The 18,876-nt window shown below is 41.5% G+C and overlaps 1 protein-coding gene across 1 annotated transcript in view; it reads right to left on the minus strand.

Moving 5' to 3' along the window:
- abhd3 (abhydrolase domain containing 3, phospholipase) overlaps positions 1–18,876 on the minus strand; it is a 101,303-nt gene that overhangs the window by 46,792 nt on the left and 35,635 nt on the right. Inside the window, exons 2-4 of the mRNA XM_020527176.2 lie at positions 13,619–13,782; positions 11,850–12,032; positions 6,608–6,653 (exon numbers count right to left, since the gene is read on the minus strand). Of these exons, the coding sequence (XP_020382765.1) occupies positions 6,608–6,653; positions 11,850–12,032; positions 13,619–13,782 (393 nt within the window). The remainder of the gene's footprint in view (positions 1–6,607; positions 6,654–11,849; positions 12,033–13,618; positions 13,783–18,876) is intronic.

Below are 18,876 nucleotides of genomic sequence, written 5' to 3' on the forward strand. Positions count from 1 at the left end.
TTGGTGGGGTGGTACGTGAGGACGAGGGGGATTCTTTTTTGGTTTTTATTGCGTGGACGGGGTGTGAGGGATGAGGTGCGGGAGATGTGGGAGACACGGTTGAGGGCGTTCTCGACCACCGAGGAGGGGAAGTTACGGTCCTTGAAAAACGAGGACAACTGAGATGTACGGGAGTGGAATGCCTCATCCTGGGAGCAGATGCGGCGGAGGCGAAGGAATTGGGAATAGGGGATAGCATTTTTGCAGGAAGGTGGGTGGGAGGAGGAGTATTCTAGGTAGCTGTGGGAGTCGGTGGGCTTGAAATGAATATCGGTTTCTAGGTGGTTGCCCGATATGGAGACAGAGAGGTCCAGGAAGGGGAGAGAGGTGTTAGAGATGGTCCAGGTAAACTTAAGGTTGGGGTGTAAGGTGTTAGTGAAGTGTATGAACTGTTCGAGCTCCTCGTGGGAGCACGAGGTGGCGCCGATACAGTCATCAATGTAACGGAGGAAGAGGTGGGGTTTAGGGCCGGTGTAGGTACGGAAGAGGGATTGTTCCACGTAACCTACAAAGAGGCAGGCGTAGCTTGGGCCCATGCGGGTACCCATGGCTACCCCCTTTGTCTGTAGGAAGTGGGAGGAATTGAAAGAGAAGTTGTTGAGTGTGAGGACGAGTTCGGCTAAGCGGATGAGGGTATCAGTGGAGGGGGACTGGTCGGGCCTGCGGGACAGGAAGAAGCGGAGGGCCTTAAGGCCATCTGCATGGGGAATGCAGGTGTAGAGGGACTGGACGTCCATGGTAAAGATGAGGTGTTGGGGACCGGGGAATTGGAAGTTCTGGAGGAGGTGGAGGGCGTGGGTGGTGTCACGGACATAGGTAGGGAGTTCCTGGACCAAGGGGGAGAAAATGGAGTCTGGATAGTTGGAGATCAGTTCGGTGGGGCAGGAGCAGGCGGAGACAATGGGTCGAACAGGGCATTCAGGTTTGTGGATTTTGGGAAGGAGATAGAAGCGGGCAGTGCGAGGTTGGGGAACGATGAGGTTGGAGGCCGTGGGTGGGAGGTCACCTGAGGTGATGAGGTTGTGGATGGTTTGCGAGATGATGGTTTGGTGCTCAGGGGTGGGGTCATGATCAAGGGGGCGGTAGGAGGAGGTGTCGGAGAGTTGGCGTCCGGCCTCGGCGATGTAGAGGTCAGTGCGCCATACTACAACTGCGCCTCCCTTGTCCGTGGGTTTTATGGTGAAGTTGGGATTGGAGCGGAGGGCTGCACGTTCTGCAGGGGAGAGGTTGGAGTGGGTGAGACGGGTGGAGAGGTTGAGGCGATTGATGTCTCGACGGCAGTTGGAGATGAAGAGGTCGAGGGAGGGTAGGAGGCCTTGGGGTGGTGTCCAGGAGGAGGGGGTGTGTTGGAAGCGGGAGAAGGGGTCAGTAGAGGGAGGGTTAGGTTCACGGTTAAAGAAGTAAGCGTGGAGGCGGAGGCGGCGGAAAAACTGCTCTATGTCCAAGTGTGAGCGGTATTCGTTGATCTGTGGGTGGAGGGGGACAAAGGTGAGCCCTTTACTGAGGACTGACCGTTCGTCCTCAGTAAGGGGTAGGTCTGGGGGGATGGTGAAGACTCGGCAGGGCTGGGTGCTGCTGTCTCCTCTGGAGCTGCTGGCTGTGGAGGCTGTGGGCAGAGCTGTGTTGGCGTCGGCTGTGGGCGGAGTTGTGTAAATTTTCCTTCCTTTTTTCAGTTGACTTTTGCTTAGAAGTACTGAGCTACCTCTCAGCATGGCACAAAACCATCAGTGCTCTCTCGCTGATGATTACCCACCTCAGAGCTTCTGCACAATTTGATTGTTTTCCTGAAAGTAAGTTTCTTTTCTCTCAGCAGATGTTTTCTCACAGTTGGATAATTTATTCTTTCTTTCTTTCATTCATGGGTTGTGGGAGTCACTGGCTGGACCAACATTTATTGCCAATTCCTCATTCCCCTTGAGAGCATGGTAGTGAACTGCCTTCTTGAACAGCTGCAGTCTATTTGGCATAGGTACATTCACAAAGCTGATAGGGAGGGAGTTTCTGGATTTTGACTGAGTGATTCTACAGTCAGGATGATGTGTGGCTTGGAGCAGAACTTGCAGGCTGTGATGTTCCTGTTTATCTGCTGCTCTTATTCTTTTACATGGTAGTGGTTGTGAGTTTGGAAGGTGCTCCCTCAGGAGCCTTGGTGAATTTCTGCAGTTTATCTTGTAGATAGTACATACTGCTGCTACTGAGCATCGGTGATGGAGGGACTGAATATTTGTGAATGTGGTGTCCAATCAAATGAGCAGCTTTGTCCTGAATGGTGTCAAGCTTTGAGTATTGTTGGAACTGTACTCACCCAGGCAAGTCGGGAGTATTCCATCACACTCCTGACTGTGCCTTGTAGATGGTGGACAGGCTTTGAGGAATCAGGAGGTGAGTTATTCATTGCAAGATTCCTAGCCTTTGAGCTCCTCTTACAGCTACAGTGTTTATATGGCTAGTCCAGTTCAGTTTCTAGTCAATGGTAACCTAAGATAATCTTCTGTATGATGAGATAATCCTTCAGTTGACCAAGCACAAGATTCGGCTAGATGTTTCAGTGAAGTTATATATATAAAATAATGGTTCTGAAAGGGCTTTTGTTGGAGATGTCTTTAGAATCCATCTAATCTATTATTTTCTTACAGTCTTGGTGAGGAAATGGGAATAGCCTTGGATATTAAAGGAGGTAGATATGTCCTCTCTGTCTTCCAACAGTCTTAACAGCAATATCTAACTCGTTAATGTAACTTGCAGCTAATTGTTATCATGCAATAAACTACATTTTGTTAAGATAGTGCACTTGTTAAGACTCGCTTGTGGTTGTTTCTCTCCCATTGCAAACCAAATTGACTTAGATCCAGTTAAGGAAAGAGGATTGGTGTCCTCATCCTTCAACGACAAATGTCACATAGTGATTAGAGGTGGACATTGTTCCTTAAGCAATGATGAAAAAGGATCTTTTCCTCATTGATCATGTGAGTTTACAGCTCTACAGAGAGTCAGAAGCTGCAAGTAATGAAACCAACAAGTTGTCAGCAGGAATTGGTGGAAAGACCAGTAAAAAGGAAGAAGCAGCATTCCAAGCTAAAAATATTATTTTAGATTTGGTATGATGTGCAATAGAAACAGTGAGGTCTAACAAGAACTGAAACATTAGTTATGCCTGCGATTATAGGTTCAATTGGGAAACGTGAATCTGTAGGATCATTCCTGGTTAGAGAAGTGCTAGGAAGTGAACATAAAGATAAACATCCCTATTGAGCAGGGGAAAAATCTTTAAAATAATAGGATAAAGAAACAGCCTGAAAAGGTTAGGCCATATAAAAGGAGTACTTACTGCTCATAAAGAGAATTGCTACCATTGTGAGCAGACACCACGTAGCATTGCTACAGTCAGGGAATCAATGATCAATGACATACTTTACACTAAGGTTGCAGCACTGGGAATTAATTAAGGTAACAAAAGGAACTGCTCAAAAACTAAAGCAGACACAGTATAACAGAAGACATAGGAGACTTCTGAGTCTACAACCGAAGAAGGCACAATTTCAGAGCAGCAAAATGTCGAATTCCTACTCATACAAAGATGTTAATGTGATGGAATCACCAACATTAGAAAAGATATACAATGCTTTCTTAAGAGCAATTGGTGATCCAAACATCTCAAGATTAACAGAACCTGTTCATGCGAACAAATATCTCCTGAATTTTAAGTTTGACACAGGGGCAAGTGTCATTTACTTATTAGAATGAATACTAGACAGAGGAACCTTAAGTTACAGCCTGCAGAGATAAAACTACATAGTTCAGATTGAATAGAAGAAAGCTACAGGCAGCTCTGCAACATAAACAGAGCAAAAGGTAAATTTGGCATAGTCCCACTCACTCATCAGACAGAGACGATTGGTGGTGGTTTAGCTTGAAGGTCACTATGCCTCAGGTGAGGGAGAGGTTGAGAAGGTAGGACCTTCATGATCACCTCAGCCAGTACAGGAATTGAACCCACACTGTCCAGTCCAGAGAACATTCACTAGGCTGGTTTCAGGTATAGAGGGACTGTCTTTTATGAGGAGAAATTGAGTAGATTGGACCTGTACTCGTTGGAGTTGAGAAGGATGAGAGATGAGCTTATTGAAAGATACAAGATTTTTAGCAGACTTGACAGGTTAGCTGTAGAATGGTTATTTCCCCTTCTGAGAGAATCTAGGGCCAGACGGCATAGTCTCAGAGTAAGGGGTCACCCCTTTAAGACAGAGATGAGGAGAACTTTCTTCTCTCAGAGAGGAGTGTATTTGTGGAATTCTTTATAATATAGTGCTGTTGAGGCTGGGCCATTAAGTATATTCAAGGCTGTGATTGTCAAATTTTTAATCAGTAAGAGAATCAACGGTTATGGGGAAAATACAGAAAACTGGAAATGAGGTTTGTCAGATCAGCCATGAATGTATTGAATGATGAAGCAGACTTGATAAGGCTGAATGATGTACTTCTGCTACTATGTCTTATATTTTTAAAATGAATATTGCAATTTTTCATCTTCCAAAGCACCACAATGAATGCCAGTGGCAGAGATAATGCTTAGTAATCATCAATTCTCCAGTATCATGACTGAAGATGGGAAAATGTCTGCTGCACCAGAACGATAACCACAGAGGGCGAATGAAGATCTGCAACATAATTAACACGCTGAAGCAAAGTGTTTGCAATAATTCAATATAGATCAATTAGCAGATTGAGAATAAGGATTCATTTGCACAAAATGTAGATAAACTGTATAGAAGCCAGAGTAACATCCATTCAGGACACAGTCAAAAGAAAATAAATATTGGGTTCAGAAATCTAGGGCCGAAGGGCAGTCACTTCCACGATAAAATTTCATGAGATTAAAGGTTCCCTAGATGGGGCAAATACCTGATTCAATTTTGTATTCTTAAGGGACATTGGCATCTCTGACTGGGCCAGCATTTATTGCCCTTGAGAAGGTGGTGGTGAGCATTGTTCTTGAACAGCTGCAGTTTATGTTCATCTGCAAAAAGCATTCAGGAGAGCAATGGTCCATTAGATTAAGTAATGGACTGAGTAGTTGGTTAGCAGGAATGAAGTGCTCCACAAGATACATCCAAGAGATGAAAAGTTCTCCAGAAGAGAGACTTTTAAAGACCACACCAAGATCAGAAACAAAGTCAGCAATCCTCAAGTCAAAGTTATAACAATCTTCCAGGATTTAAAACATCCAAACTATCTGAATTTGCGAAGTCAGAGACTCGGAAGGAGATGGCATCATGGTAAAAGTTATGCATACATGAATGTACAAATGTTAACTATGGAAAAAATGCTTGGGGAGAGATGTTATTACAAGATAATGGTTCAGAAAATGTCATTGTTGGAGACTTCATTAAACTTCACCCAATCTGATGATGCCATATAGTTGAGGCTGGTTTAAGGGAGAGAACAATTTTGGATCTCAAAGGGGACTGATGTGTTTACCTACATCAACTAATTTGACATTGTTACTGACTATTGACAGGCAACGCATATCTGATTGCTATTAAGCAGTAAACTGCATCTTGTTAAGACTAGAACCACTTCTTGTTAAGAATCATTGGTGGTTGTTCATCTACTCTAAATCAAATAGGCCCTTTGACCCACACATAAAATGGTCATAAACTTATTAATATTCTTCCTCTATCCCTGAATTATAGTATTAAAAATGTAGCATTCATTAAAAACATTAGTGTAAGGTTCAAATTCAGTATTCAAGGCCTTCCAAGGCCTGCTTGGTTGGCATCACATCCAAATATTGACTTGCTCCACTAATGACTCTCAGTAGCAGCAGCATGTATCATCTACAAGATGCACTGCAGAAATTCACCATGGCACCTTAGACATCACCTTCCACATCCACAACCAATACTATCAAAAAGAGCAGCAGATACATGGGAACACTACCACCTGCAGCTGACTCCAAGCCACTCACCATCCTGACTTGGTAATATGTCACTGTTCCTTCAGCGTTGCTGGGTCACAATCCTAGAATTCCCTCCCAAATGGCATTGTGGGTCTACTCACAGCACATGAACTGCAACAATTCAAGAAGACAGGTTCACCCCTGACATTTACTCTGGTGTGTGGGGAATCTGGCCTTAGAATCAGTGAAGTGTTACGGCACAGAAGGAGAACATTTGGTCCGTCATGTCTGCAGGCGGCACTTCTAATCAGCATCATGACTTGGTGGCATTCTTTTGCCTTTTTCCCATTTCCTTCCACATTGTTCCTATTTAAATTATTATCCAAGCTCCTATTAAATGACTCAATTGAACCTGAATCCACCACTTTTCTAGGCAGTGCCTTTTAGACTGGGCCATTTATTGACTGAAAAAAATTTTACTCAGACCGCATTAAATTAGATCTTAACCGTCTTCCGAAGGAAAGCAGTCCTAACCTCTCTAATCTGTCCTCATAACTTAATTTTCTCATCGATTCTTGGAAATCTCTCTGGATTTTTGCCAATGCGTTCAAATGCTGTGCCATTGTAATCAGATTCCAGAATACTTGTGAATTTATTTAAAAATCTTACCAACAATTCCTCTCCAGACACTCCTCTGTTGTTGAAAATAACAGATCTAAAAGAAAACCAAAAAATATTTTTTGTGCATGTTCCACCAATATTTAATTTCTAAGTCTAAAAATATGAGAATATTTCCCAAGACATGACTTATGTGCAGTCAAATTTCATTACTGGAAGGAAAGGTAGCTAGGAAAGCCATTGATGTCCCATTGAAATGTTGGCAGGAGGTTTTGAAGGATCTTTTCAAGACAGTGAACTATATGTTTTCTCACGGGCCCTAAAAAACTGAATGGCTTGTCTTTGCTGACATTGGTGGAGCTTAATTAGTAGGTTTTAACTTTTTTTAACTTTAAATTACCTCAGAAAATTGTTAAAAAGCTACTAAGTGTAACTTTCAACTTTGGTAGGGGTTCAAGACCATAAGATTATAAAACTTAGGAGCAGATTAGATCATTCAGTCATCTGGTCTGGAACACCATTCAATGAGATTGTGGCTGATCTGACAATCCTCAGCTCTACTTTCATTCCTTTTCCCCATGACACTTGATATCTTTAATAATTAAACGTTTATCTCCTCACCCTTGAAAATACTTAACAATCAGATCTCTTTGGTCCTCTGTGATAAAGAATTCCACAGGTTCACCACCTCTTGAGAGAAGAAATTCCTCATCTTTGTCCTAAATGGACAACCCTTGATTCTGAGCTACCCCTTACCCGTCTGGTCCTAGACTCTTCCATAAGGGAAAACAACCTCTTTGCATCTACCCTATAATTTTCCTAAAAGTCTTGTTTGTTTAAATAAGGTTCCTTCTCATTCTAAGCTCCAATGAATACAGGCCAACCTACTCTGCCTTTCCTCACAAGACAGACGCTCCATATCCAGGATTAACACAGTGAAATTCCTTCTCTGGACATCCTTCAAAACCAATATTTCTATCCTTAGATAAAGGAATAACAACTGTTCACAGTATTTCAATAATGATCTAACTGGTGCATTGTACAGTTTAGCAAGGCATCCCTATTTTTAAATTCAATTCCCTTTGAAATAAAGGCCAACATTCAATTTGCCTTCCCTATTAGCTGCTGAACTTGTATGCTAGCTTTTCATAATTCATTCATGTTGGCCCCCCTGTGCTTTATTCTTTCTCCATTTAAATAATATTCTTCTTCTCTCTTCATCCTGTCAAAATGCATAACCTCACATTTTCCCAATTATATTCCATCTGCCAAGACTTTTTCCCACTTGGCTAACCTGTCTATCTCCCTCTGCAGCCTCTTTGTATTATTCTCAACACTTGTCTCCCCAAGTGTTCTTGTGTTATCTGCAAACTTGGCTATAGTACATTCACCTTCCTCATTCAAGTTATTATTATAAATTGTACATAATGGTAATAACACTTTCAATGAAAGAAAATTAGGTGAGGTGCTTCACAGAAGATTGATCTGCGTCAACTCTCTAAACGTTCCCCAACACCCTATGTTTTACTTTATTTTTGATGTTACATTAAAAGAAAACAAATTTCAAGCAATCTCAAACTTACTTCTAATAAATGTCTTCATCTGCAGTGATTTTCTATTTTTTCAACAGAGCATAGGGGGATTAAAATTCACAAACAGCCCTAGAATCCTTAAAGTGCAGGTAGAGGCACTTGTTGAGTCTGCACCAACCCTCCAATGAGTGCCTTCTGCACCTTATCCCCGTAACCCTGCATTTACCATGACTAATCCACTTAGCCTGCACATTCCAGGGCAACTTAGCATGGCCAATCCACCTAAGGTGCATAACTTTAGAATGTGGGAGGAAACCGGGGCACCTGGAAGATACCAGCACAGACACAAGGATATTTTAGCTACAGATTGGATAATTAAGCAGGGCAACTGTTTTGATGGTTTTGCTGCAAGCTAGTGATGAGACAACTAATTGAGTGTAAATACTTGATACAGCATAAATCCCTCCTGGGGTTGTTTTTGTTAATTTTATTTATTTGCTTTATGCCCTTGAGAGAAAAAGACCTCAGATGCAGCAAAAAAAATCAGTGCTGTACTTTTCATGCAAGCGTAACTGCACCTGACTAAAAACACCTCTCAACAGATGTAAAATCTGGAAAATTACATATTCAGTTCTAGGCCCGAAACGTCAGCTTTCCTGCTCCTCTGATGCTGCTTGGCCTACTGTGTTCGTCCAGCTCTACACTTTGTTATCTCAGATTCTCCAGCATCTGCAGTTCCTACTATCTCTATTCAGTTATGTATATTTGGTTCTAAGATACCCACCTTCAAAGGTGAGGCTATGCAACATGGCTGTGAGTCAACTTCTTAAGTTAGATTTATTTAAATAATTGCTTGGTAGTACAGAACTTGAGAATTGTTGAAACATGAGACATATATTGAAGCTTTTCATTTTAATCTGTCAAGACAGATGGAAGAATGCCAACTTCCAAATGGGCAACAAATTATACTGCGTGAGAAAAAAGTGCTTATTGGTTAACAAATTTACTCTAATTCCTTGAGATGTCACAGAGAACGGATCAGAGAACTATTTTCCCCCACATGTTTGTTTAATTCAACCAAGCACGAGGGGACATAGCTTTAAATTGAGGGGTGATAGATATAGGACAGATGTCAGAGATAGGTTCTTTACTCAGAGAGTAGTAAGGGCGTGGAATCCCCTGCCTGCAAAAGTAGTAGACTCGCCAACTTTAAGGGCATTTAAATGGTCATTGGATAAACATATGGATGATAATGGAATAGTTTAGGTTAGATGGGCTTCAGATTGGTTTCACAGGTCGGCGCAACATCGAGGGCCGAAGGGCCTGTACTGAGCTGTAATGTTCTATGTTCTAAAGAGCTATGCTGCACGTGTTCCTTTTTCCAGCAGAAGACAAGTCTGGAAGTGTGAATATGTAGCATTTTCTTGTTAGTTTATGGGGTGCGGGCATTGCTGGCTTGACCAGCATTTATTGCCAACTGATATTTTCCCTGTGGAAAGAAGTGGTGAACTGGATTCTTGGATTGCTGCAGTCTATGGGCTGTAGGGGCACCCACAGCGCTGCTAGGAAGGGAGCTTGAGGATTTTGAACCAAACAACCATCAATGATAAAGTTTGAAGTCAGTGCTGACTGATGACGTGGAGGAAAACATGTTGGGTAGTGGTGGGCTTGTAAGTAGGAAGGCCACAATCTTTTACAGCAACGTCCCTCGCCCCGCCTTTCTAAAGCACAAACCCATTATTGTGTGGCTGTAAAATATCACCCATAAATCCATGATAGCAATTGAAACCAATGTAAAGAAAAATCATGTGAGTTATAAAAGGTGCCACTGATTCTCTTTCAACATTTTACATTATTTCACAAAGTCAAAAATTATGTGGGTCGTGTTTACCTTAAGTTGTAATTCTCCTACAAAGAGTATAGTGTCCATAACCATGTGGCATTATCTTATGCAATGAACTATTTTCTATATTCCACTGAGAATCTAGGCCAGATTTTTCCTCATGAGACGGATAGCGCAATTCAGGAATAGTCCCAGCTTGGTATACCGACCTTGGAAAAAGATTGTTCTGAATGGCACAATATACACTCTTGAGAAATGGGGCAGGTCGATTGCAGGTGATCACAGGATGGCATCACCTCCAGATGCAGATTGGAGTTGGCTGCAGTGAGTGCTAAGGTGTTAAAAGGCCTGCATTTGTTTTCTGGAACGTCATCCCAATTGTTTTATTATAAATTGCACTCTCTAGCTTTCACACCTCACACACTGTTGCACTATATCTTCCCTTTATGCCCTATCCATGCTGGCTCATGCCTCCCCCATGGCCCCACATAGCTTCAGTGCTAACTTGATACCAATGCCTGCCAACATGCTACTCATAAACCTTTACCCTTACACTTTCACGCCAACTCACCCAGAAACCACCATGGCTGGACTCAGGAACCATGTTGAATTGAAATACAGTAAAAAAAATCTATTACAGCTTCTCTAAATACACATTCTGATTAATGAAATCCCATTCAAAATTTTAAAAAAACCCTCAAATTTTAATCACACCAGAAGATGCAGATTTGTATTCATAAAATCACATCAACAACAGGCAACTAACCCACTAATAATTTCTTTGACTGTCAATCAAGTTGGTAATTTTCAGCCACCTGCTGGGATAATTGTAGATTGTAGAAAGCAAAATCATTAACACTGATATGATGATAGCCTTTGAGGTGAGGTCAACAATAAAAGCTACAGCCAGGGATTTAAGTAGTGTTACAGCTCGATTTAGTTTACTTTTTACTGGCAAAGGTAGACTTTTTGCAAATTTTTAAAGTACTAGGGATTTAAATAATTTCACAATTTGAGCTTTTACAACTCTCAGTGACAGAGGCAGATACTTACAACTTGTAAATGGTTGGGTATTTTAATAGCCTGACAGATTGACAGTTCTATATACCTTCCCCACCCTTTCTGAGTATTTACTTACTCTACAGGAAACCATGACTCCCATTTTGCAAAGGTCCTTGCTATGATGGGCTTTCTTTGAATACAGCACTGAGTTCAAAGGGCCTTGCTGAATTTGGGTTTCTTTCAAGTAAGAACCATACCGCCTCCTTCGCTCTACCACCTAAAATAAAACCTGTTGGGATTGGGGGAAAGACTTCTGCCATCTGCCATTTTCAAAGGTCTGCAGAGCATCCGTGACACAAAAATCTGGCGTGAAGCGGATGAGTTGCAACATTCAAACTTCCAGGTCAAATCAGGTTGCATGACATTTTTTACATTGTCTTTGAGGTGTATGAAAATGAGTTGTTTACAGTAGCTATCGATATTCAGTGCTGAGATCTAACTTGAATTGAATCAGTCATAAACCCTGTCTATCATTCTTTCTTATACTTTTTTAGACTTTCTTATACTTTCTGTTAATATTAATAAAACCAATGGTTTTTTTTGATGTTTTACCATTGAATTACATTAGATTAACCTATCTGGCTGATCTAACAAGGATCACATTGGCGCTGTAGAGAATAGCCTTCCGAGGTTGGTGTATGATCTTAGCTGGAAGAGAGCAAATGGTGCTATGCCCTGCATCTAACCATGCTTCACCTATTTTTGGAGTCCCAAAAATGGAAACCAGTTCCATTTCCCAGCGCTAATATTTTGGTTTTGAGAGACACATGAAAGATTATTTACCCCTTCCACTATTTGGAAAATTGTGCATGGACTGGAAAAAAAAATACAAGACTCAACAAGAGTTAACTCTTACCTGTATCCAAGTACTTCGCTCTGTTTAACCATGTGCAGTATGTACGATTCCTTGCTTGTTCCTGTAAGTCCAGGTAAGATAATGATAATAGGTCTGGTAGCAGAAACAGGATATAGTGCATTCTCATCGCTATCGTTCCAATCCAAGGAAATATGTCCACCATCTGCTGTCTTAATAAGTTCACTGTAATGCAGAGACAATAAGCAAAACAAAAATATAACAATTCATAACACACTATTATACAGCGGTCTCATTTTTTTCTTTTCTTCAGAACCTCATTAACTGATTTATTCATTGGGCCAGACTTTCTGAGGAGCGGTACCAACACTTTGATTGCCACTCTGCTCTTTTTCTTTGTTAAGAGAGAGCTCTGAAATGCTGACAGGAGATTCCAGTTGGACTCCTTCAGAAATACGGAGTCTTTTGATGGATGAGAGGTTGTCCTGTGATGGTGGTGTCAGGTCCAACAGAGGTGGGAAAGGGTGTCAAGTCCTAGGTGGAGAGGGGATGTTGAATCCTGGGAGGATAAGGGAGCCTGTGGTCTGATGTTGAGTCCATTGGTGGGAAGAGTCAGGTACCTAAGATAAATGGGGATGTCAGGTCTAGTGATGGGAGTTTCTGGGTCCTGGAAGAGAGGGTTCTGTTGAATTCTACATAGATAGGGTGTTTGTCGGGTCAGCTTCTAGAGATTTCAGGAGGTCCAGGACGGGTATAATTGGTGGGAGGGGTGTTAGTGAATTGTGGGGTAAGTTTAGTAGTTACCGAGGAGTTAAACCAGGTTTTAACAGTCTAGTGTTTCCTGTAACTATTTACTTGACTACTTATTTACTTAGCTAGAATGGAACCCACCAAATTCTCCAATTTTGAATGGATGCTTTCAGAGGCTTCTGGATACATTGAATCTTCATCAGAATCTTCAATTTTCCAGATAAATTCCCTCAGAGTCTGCTACTTCAGGGAATCCTCAGAGCCCCAAAGCACAAACCCCATCCATCGTGCAGAAATAACTAAATGGCCATTTGAAATATTCTGGACTCTGCACGAATGTAATCCATTATTTTGATTATCATTACTATCTTGAGTAAATAATTCAGTTGAATGCAACAACCAGTCTGCCAACAAATTCAATGCTTTTGGATTTAGATTTAGCTCAGATTGGAATTTTCTAAACTAAAGATTGAAACAAAACTAGTTTTAAATGAGATAGCAAGAACTGCAGATGCTGGAGTCAGATATAACAAAGTGTGGAGCTGGAGGAACACAACAGGCCAGGCAGCATCAGAGGAACAGGAAAGTTGCTGTTTCAGGCCGGGAACCTTCTTCAGAAAATCCTGACCCAAAACGTCAACTTTGCTGCCTGGCCTGCTGTGTTTCTTCAGCTTGACACTTTGTTAGCTAATTTTAAATATTGTTTCAACCACCACCAATTTAATAACTTGTTTAGCAATTCAATTAAGAAAGAAAATTTTAAAATGACTGAAATTATGGAATTTGTCAAATACTAATTAAAATATAAGCTTTTACATAAACTGAACATAAAAAAGCAGAACATTTTAGTGATTGAATTAGAATTCTGTATCTAAACATTTTGCTTGAACTGGAAATTTGTAAATAGTGCTATGAATGCATATTGAAATCCAAATTATATGTAATTGGCAAAGATCATTTTAAAGTGATTTCCTGTGTGAAATAATATGGTTAATTTCTGAATATGCATCAATACAGGACAATACCAATGGCACAATAAACAGAAAACAAATTAAGCATACTTTCTGTATTTCACCCAAGGTTTGGTGGTGATGAATGGCCTGAGCAGTGTCTGGACTCTTGCTTCCCAGCACCAAAAGGTCGGATAATAAGTCTCTGTTACCACAGGACAATACCTCTGTAGAAACTGAGACAATGTTTCTGCCCCTGTGATAAGCTGTGGCTTCTGCAATAAATCAAGTTATAACATGACAGCAATTTTATGACAATAACCAGGTTTATAAGTTAGCAATCACTAAAATTCCGTAATAATAGCAAACAAAATCAGATTGCATTTCCAGGTTCATTGGAGCTAAACTTCCAGAATTTTCTGTTTTTATTTTATACTTTCCCTATAGTTGTGTAGATCATGATTTTTAATGTTGAAAAACCAACCCATTTTATAAGTTTTGCATATAGATTCAGAGAAATGTATTCAGTTATTGAAGCTTTGAGGGATGATTTCTACAATCCTGACTAACAAATAGTGCTGGATTACATTGTGTGGGTTGTTGTATGGGTATACCAGCTCATTATACTTCAAGAGTTTCATGTTGTTAAAAAGTTAAAGGGCTGAATCCTCCCTTTTATTTCAGAAGTGTTATTTCTGTCAAGTTTCATGAAGGAGCTTCTCACTGTGAGGCCTGACAAGTTTTCTTGTGCTAATGTCCTAAACCCTCAGAACTACCTACCACACCCTATGATATCTGTCTTGTGTGAGGCTAGCTAGATTCTACTACTCGTTGTAGGTGGAGGAACTCTCAACTGCCTGGATATCCTGGAAGAGAACAGCATTCCTGGGGTCAGCAACAGCTTGGATGTCCAGCCGCACCCCTGGCCCAGTGTTGTTTGTCTGGCTGTCCAGTTGCCCTTCACTGGCAATGTAGTGCCAGCAGACAGAAACCTCTTTTACCTCTGTTTAACCATGAGTCCACACAGCCCAGCTATCATTAGCTACATCACATCTTAAATCGCTACTAGTTTTCCTCAATACCCACTGTAAACCAGCATCTTGTGATTGTTGAGGGGACCACCACAGACTGAGAAGCTTTCAAACAATTTATTTACAAACACCAAAAGTGAACCAGAAGAAAACAAACAGAAACTGCATTTATCTTGCAGAATGGAATCAAAATGTTTGTATTTTGCAGTAAATGAGTGATCGGTGTACCCAGCTCTCATCTACACGAACTGGGTGTGAATTAAATCCAGTGTACCCTGTAGCACTCAATGCAGCTGTACACTGTCATTCATAAAGTGATGTTTCTCCTGTTCAATGTTCTCATTCTCCTCATTGAAAGACTGCTCCTTTGCTCGCAATTTTTTTTTAACAATCAATCACAACCCCTCAGTGTCTGCTCCAGCTGTGCAAAGCAAAGCAAGTTAGGATAATGTGGCACATCCTGTTTGGACTAAACTACATGGCCCAAAAGACTAATCCAAACAACAGAATCTCACCTTCAGCAGGCTAGTGTCTGCTTCACCACATCCCTGGTTGAGGCATGGATAGCATTATATCTACACCCTGCTTCAGTCAGGGGGTTGTGAAACTTAGTCATGAGCCATGGTCACAGAGAAATGTCCCTGTCCCTCAGTAACTGGCCTTATTAGGATCCTGGACCTTCAAATGCAGCAGGAACATGCAAGTTCTTCAGGATATAGGAGTCACGGCAGCTCTCAGGGCAGTGGATACAAACTTCCGATCAGTAGAGCTAGTAATCACAGATTACTTGCACATTGATGGAATAGATTCCCCTCCTATGGAACTCTGCTGCATTGTGATATGTCTCTCTCAGCGCAATGTGTGGGCATTTGATGGCACCCTGCATCTGGGGGAATCCAGTGGTGTTGCCGAGACCACCTGCCCAGGCTGCAGCACTCACAGGGGAACAAAATGGAACAATGTGACCTTGCACAAATGCATTGGTGATGGTCTTGATGGATTTGTGGGTGGACAACTGAGATATCCCATGGGAGTGCCCCATGACTCCCTGGAAGGAGTCAGTTGCATACAAGTTCATTATAGCTGAAACCTTCATGGCCATTGAGATGGCCACCCACTCTTTCAGGTCACAGGTACTGATTCAGCAGGGTCCACTGTTCAGTCAGTGTGGCTGGGCCATACATAACCTGTGCCGACACTGCATCTTGCTCATATGGAGGAAATGGCACTCAGGACAGAAGGGCCTGGATCTCCTGTGACTGCAATGCGATTGAGAGGCCCTACAGGTGCTGGAAGCTCTTGGGCTCTGTGCCAGCTTGCTGCTGCTCCTGGATCTCTGGTACATCTGCTCCAGATCCATTCCCTTATCATTTTTATTGCAACTCAGCTACTGCAACTATCATACCTCCTGTGGTACTGGAACCATCAGTGATGTTTGTAGTGGAACTGTGTTGGGAATATAAGCAACAGAACAGGTTCTTATTTATGCGAAGAATCAGTGATCATATACTCTACAAATGAAGGCTGAAACCACTCCTCCATACAATGAGACATGAAGCATTCTGATAAGGAGGCCCATGTATTGAGTTATTATGGCACTTTAGGGGTAGGAAATTAGGTGGAAGGGTTGCTCTACAGTTCATGTGGCAAATACATAGCAGTGCAGTGTAAATGCTCCATATGTACTAAACCCTTCTCTTTCGAGCCCCACATCAGGCAAAAAGATAATCGTTTTCAGTCAGTTATGAGCTCGAAATCTACTCCAAACTTTCTTCTGTGGATGCTACAATCTTACTGCTTCAAACCCTGATAGAGGAGGTTGTAGAGAGGTGTGTGTTAGAGAAGAGACAGCACTGAGCCTTTATCATTGGAATATTGTACAATCTTGCAGTTTTAAAGCACTTTGCATTGACAGAAAATAGAAATTAATCGTTGTCTTGTGGAACTACTGTTTCAGAACCTGGAGATACTGGGGTTGGCATTGACTAATGGAGTGTATACTGGTCAGAAAAGAAGCAGCTATACTTTTGATACCTGACCTCATCGGACTTCTATAAATTAGTTACAGACGGCAAATGATGGTCCCTGTTCAGTCTGTCTATTTTTAGCCTCAGAAATAATGTTTTACCTAGCAGCCTGCAGAGACCCTTTTTATTCTGGTTGGTGTAGTGTTACAGTTGAGGTTTGCACGGTCCTCTCAAGAGTTCAAGTTCCAAGTTTAATTTTTTTAATGGGATGTGGGTATCACTAGTAGTGCCAGCCACTTCATTAAGTAGCTTGCTTGGCCATTTAAGAGAGCAGTCAATCACATTGTCATGGATGTAATGGCACATTTAGGCCAGATTTCCTTCCCTAAAGGATAACAGTTACACTGATGAGTTTTAACCACAACTGATAATTTCACAGTCTCCATTATGGAGACAAACTTTCAATTTCTTATTTTATGTATTGAACTTCACTGTGGTTGAATTTGAACCCTGTTGTGGGATTGAACCCATGTCTCTGGAGTGTTATCCTGGGCCTCTGGGTTGCTACGTCCTGTGACATTGCAATTATGCCATCACAATCTCCCTAGCTGGATTCTGAACTGTGTTAGAAAGATCTCCAATGCCTGTATCTGTCAGTTGTTTTGGCTACCTGGTGTTAGGCGTCTATGAAAGTTTAGCAGGTAATTGGCAGTAAAGCAACTTACCCAGTTTTTTGATACTTAGCAGCCGTTTATTGCTGAATTTTCACAAACAAATATCAGCTCTATTAACATCAGCAATGTTACATTCGATTTTTTAAAAGTTGATATTGATGGAGGTTGATGCAATGGTGCTTTAACAGCAGGACTTGCGTTTGTCTTATTCTAAGGTGTTATTAATAAAGGAAAATATATCCATGGAATTATAGCCTGAGCATTTTACCCTTCGGGACTGACAGCACATTGCGTAGAGGGAAGTCCGATCTTGATGAATCTCAGAAAGCGAAATGGAATTCATAAGAAGTGAATTTATGGAAGATCCAATGTAGAAAATTCCTGGTTTTGATCTCCTGCAAAGCTTGTGGTAACTTTGGTTTGAAAAAATGTGATGGATGCAAACCCTTATTACAGAAACAAACAGTTCTCTCCAGTGTGTGACTACAGAAACCCAGTCCAGACCATAGGGCATAGAACAAATCAATACCTGATTCATAAATATAAAGGAGGCTTCAGTCAATTATTCCACAGTAGTACGCTGCACTATGCTTGATAACATTATGGGACTTAACGAACTGAATGTAGAATTGTAGTAGTGTTCCATGTCCATTTTTGCCATAAGACAGAAGACTAGCTAAGACTGTGAAATGTTCCCAGCATGGATTAAAGATGTTGCTAATTGAAGGATGCTGCTAATATTTTGTATTTCTTACTTCATCTAAACTAGAAGGTCTTCTTTTTGGCTATGAAGTACAACTTGTTCTGTCCTCTATACATTAGCACAAAAGAAAAACTAACTCGCATTCTATTTCACGATGGGTACCATTCATGTTCTAATGTTGCCTTCCATCCTGAGGCTGTGCTACTATGCTCCATGTCAAGTCTCAGCTGTGTTTTGGTGTTTATGGCATTCATCGACAACTCCGACGCGATGTGCATCAAATACCAGTTTAATTCCAGGGTGTAGTTCACACACACTCAATGTCTGCTGGAAGTATGCAGAGAAAAGCAGGTGCAATCAGCACCAGAGTTTACAAAGATGTCTGTTAGTGTGTGAATACCAGCAGCACATTGTACAGGTCAATGCTGGCAGCAACCATGATTTGTTCTATGGTAGTTCGCTGTACCTGTTGCGTTTCAGCCAACATGACATACCAATGGGTAATTTTTGGGCCACCAGGCCCAACTGACGATGACTACCCTGAAGGAGCCCTGCAGAATCTCTCAATTCATGATTGTATATGTCACTTGCTGCATTGCCTTCAGATTTGGAGCCACTGTCACCAACTACCTGTGGAGCTGAGCAGCAGCAGAACCTAGGCAGAGAAGAAAGATAAAGACAGCCTGCTACTTATACAACCTCTTTCTGTCTGGGTTGTAACAGAAGAACCATCCCAAGTATGGGTTAATAATGGCTCCTTGCTTCCCCTCTCTCACTGACCAAAACATCTTCCTCTTGGCCACAATGAAAAACATTGGAAGCCAACAAAAACATACACCTTCTAAGCTAGTTTATAAACCAAATTCATAGCATACTGAATATAAGCTTACTCCAGTCACCATTGTGGATTCCCCCAATGTATGTCTTCAATGTGAATGCTTATCTTAGTGCTATCCCAGTTGCTTGCAGTACAGCAGCTGGGAGACTTTCAGTG

This window comes from Rhincodon typus, chromosome 4, assembly GCF_021869965.1.
Source record: "Rhincodon typus isolate 14 chromosome 4, sRhiTyp1.1, whole genome shotgun sequence".
Taxonomy (NCBI): domain Eukaryota; kingdom Metazoa; phylum Chordata; class Chondrichthyes; order Orectolobiformes; family Rhincodontidae; genus Rhincodon; species Rhincodon typus.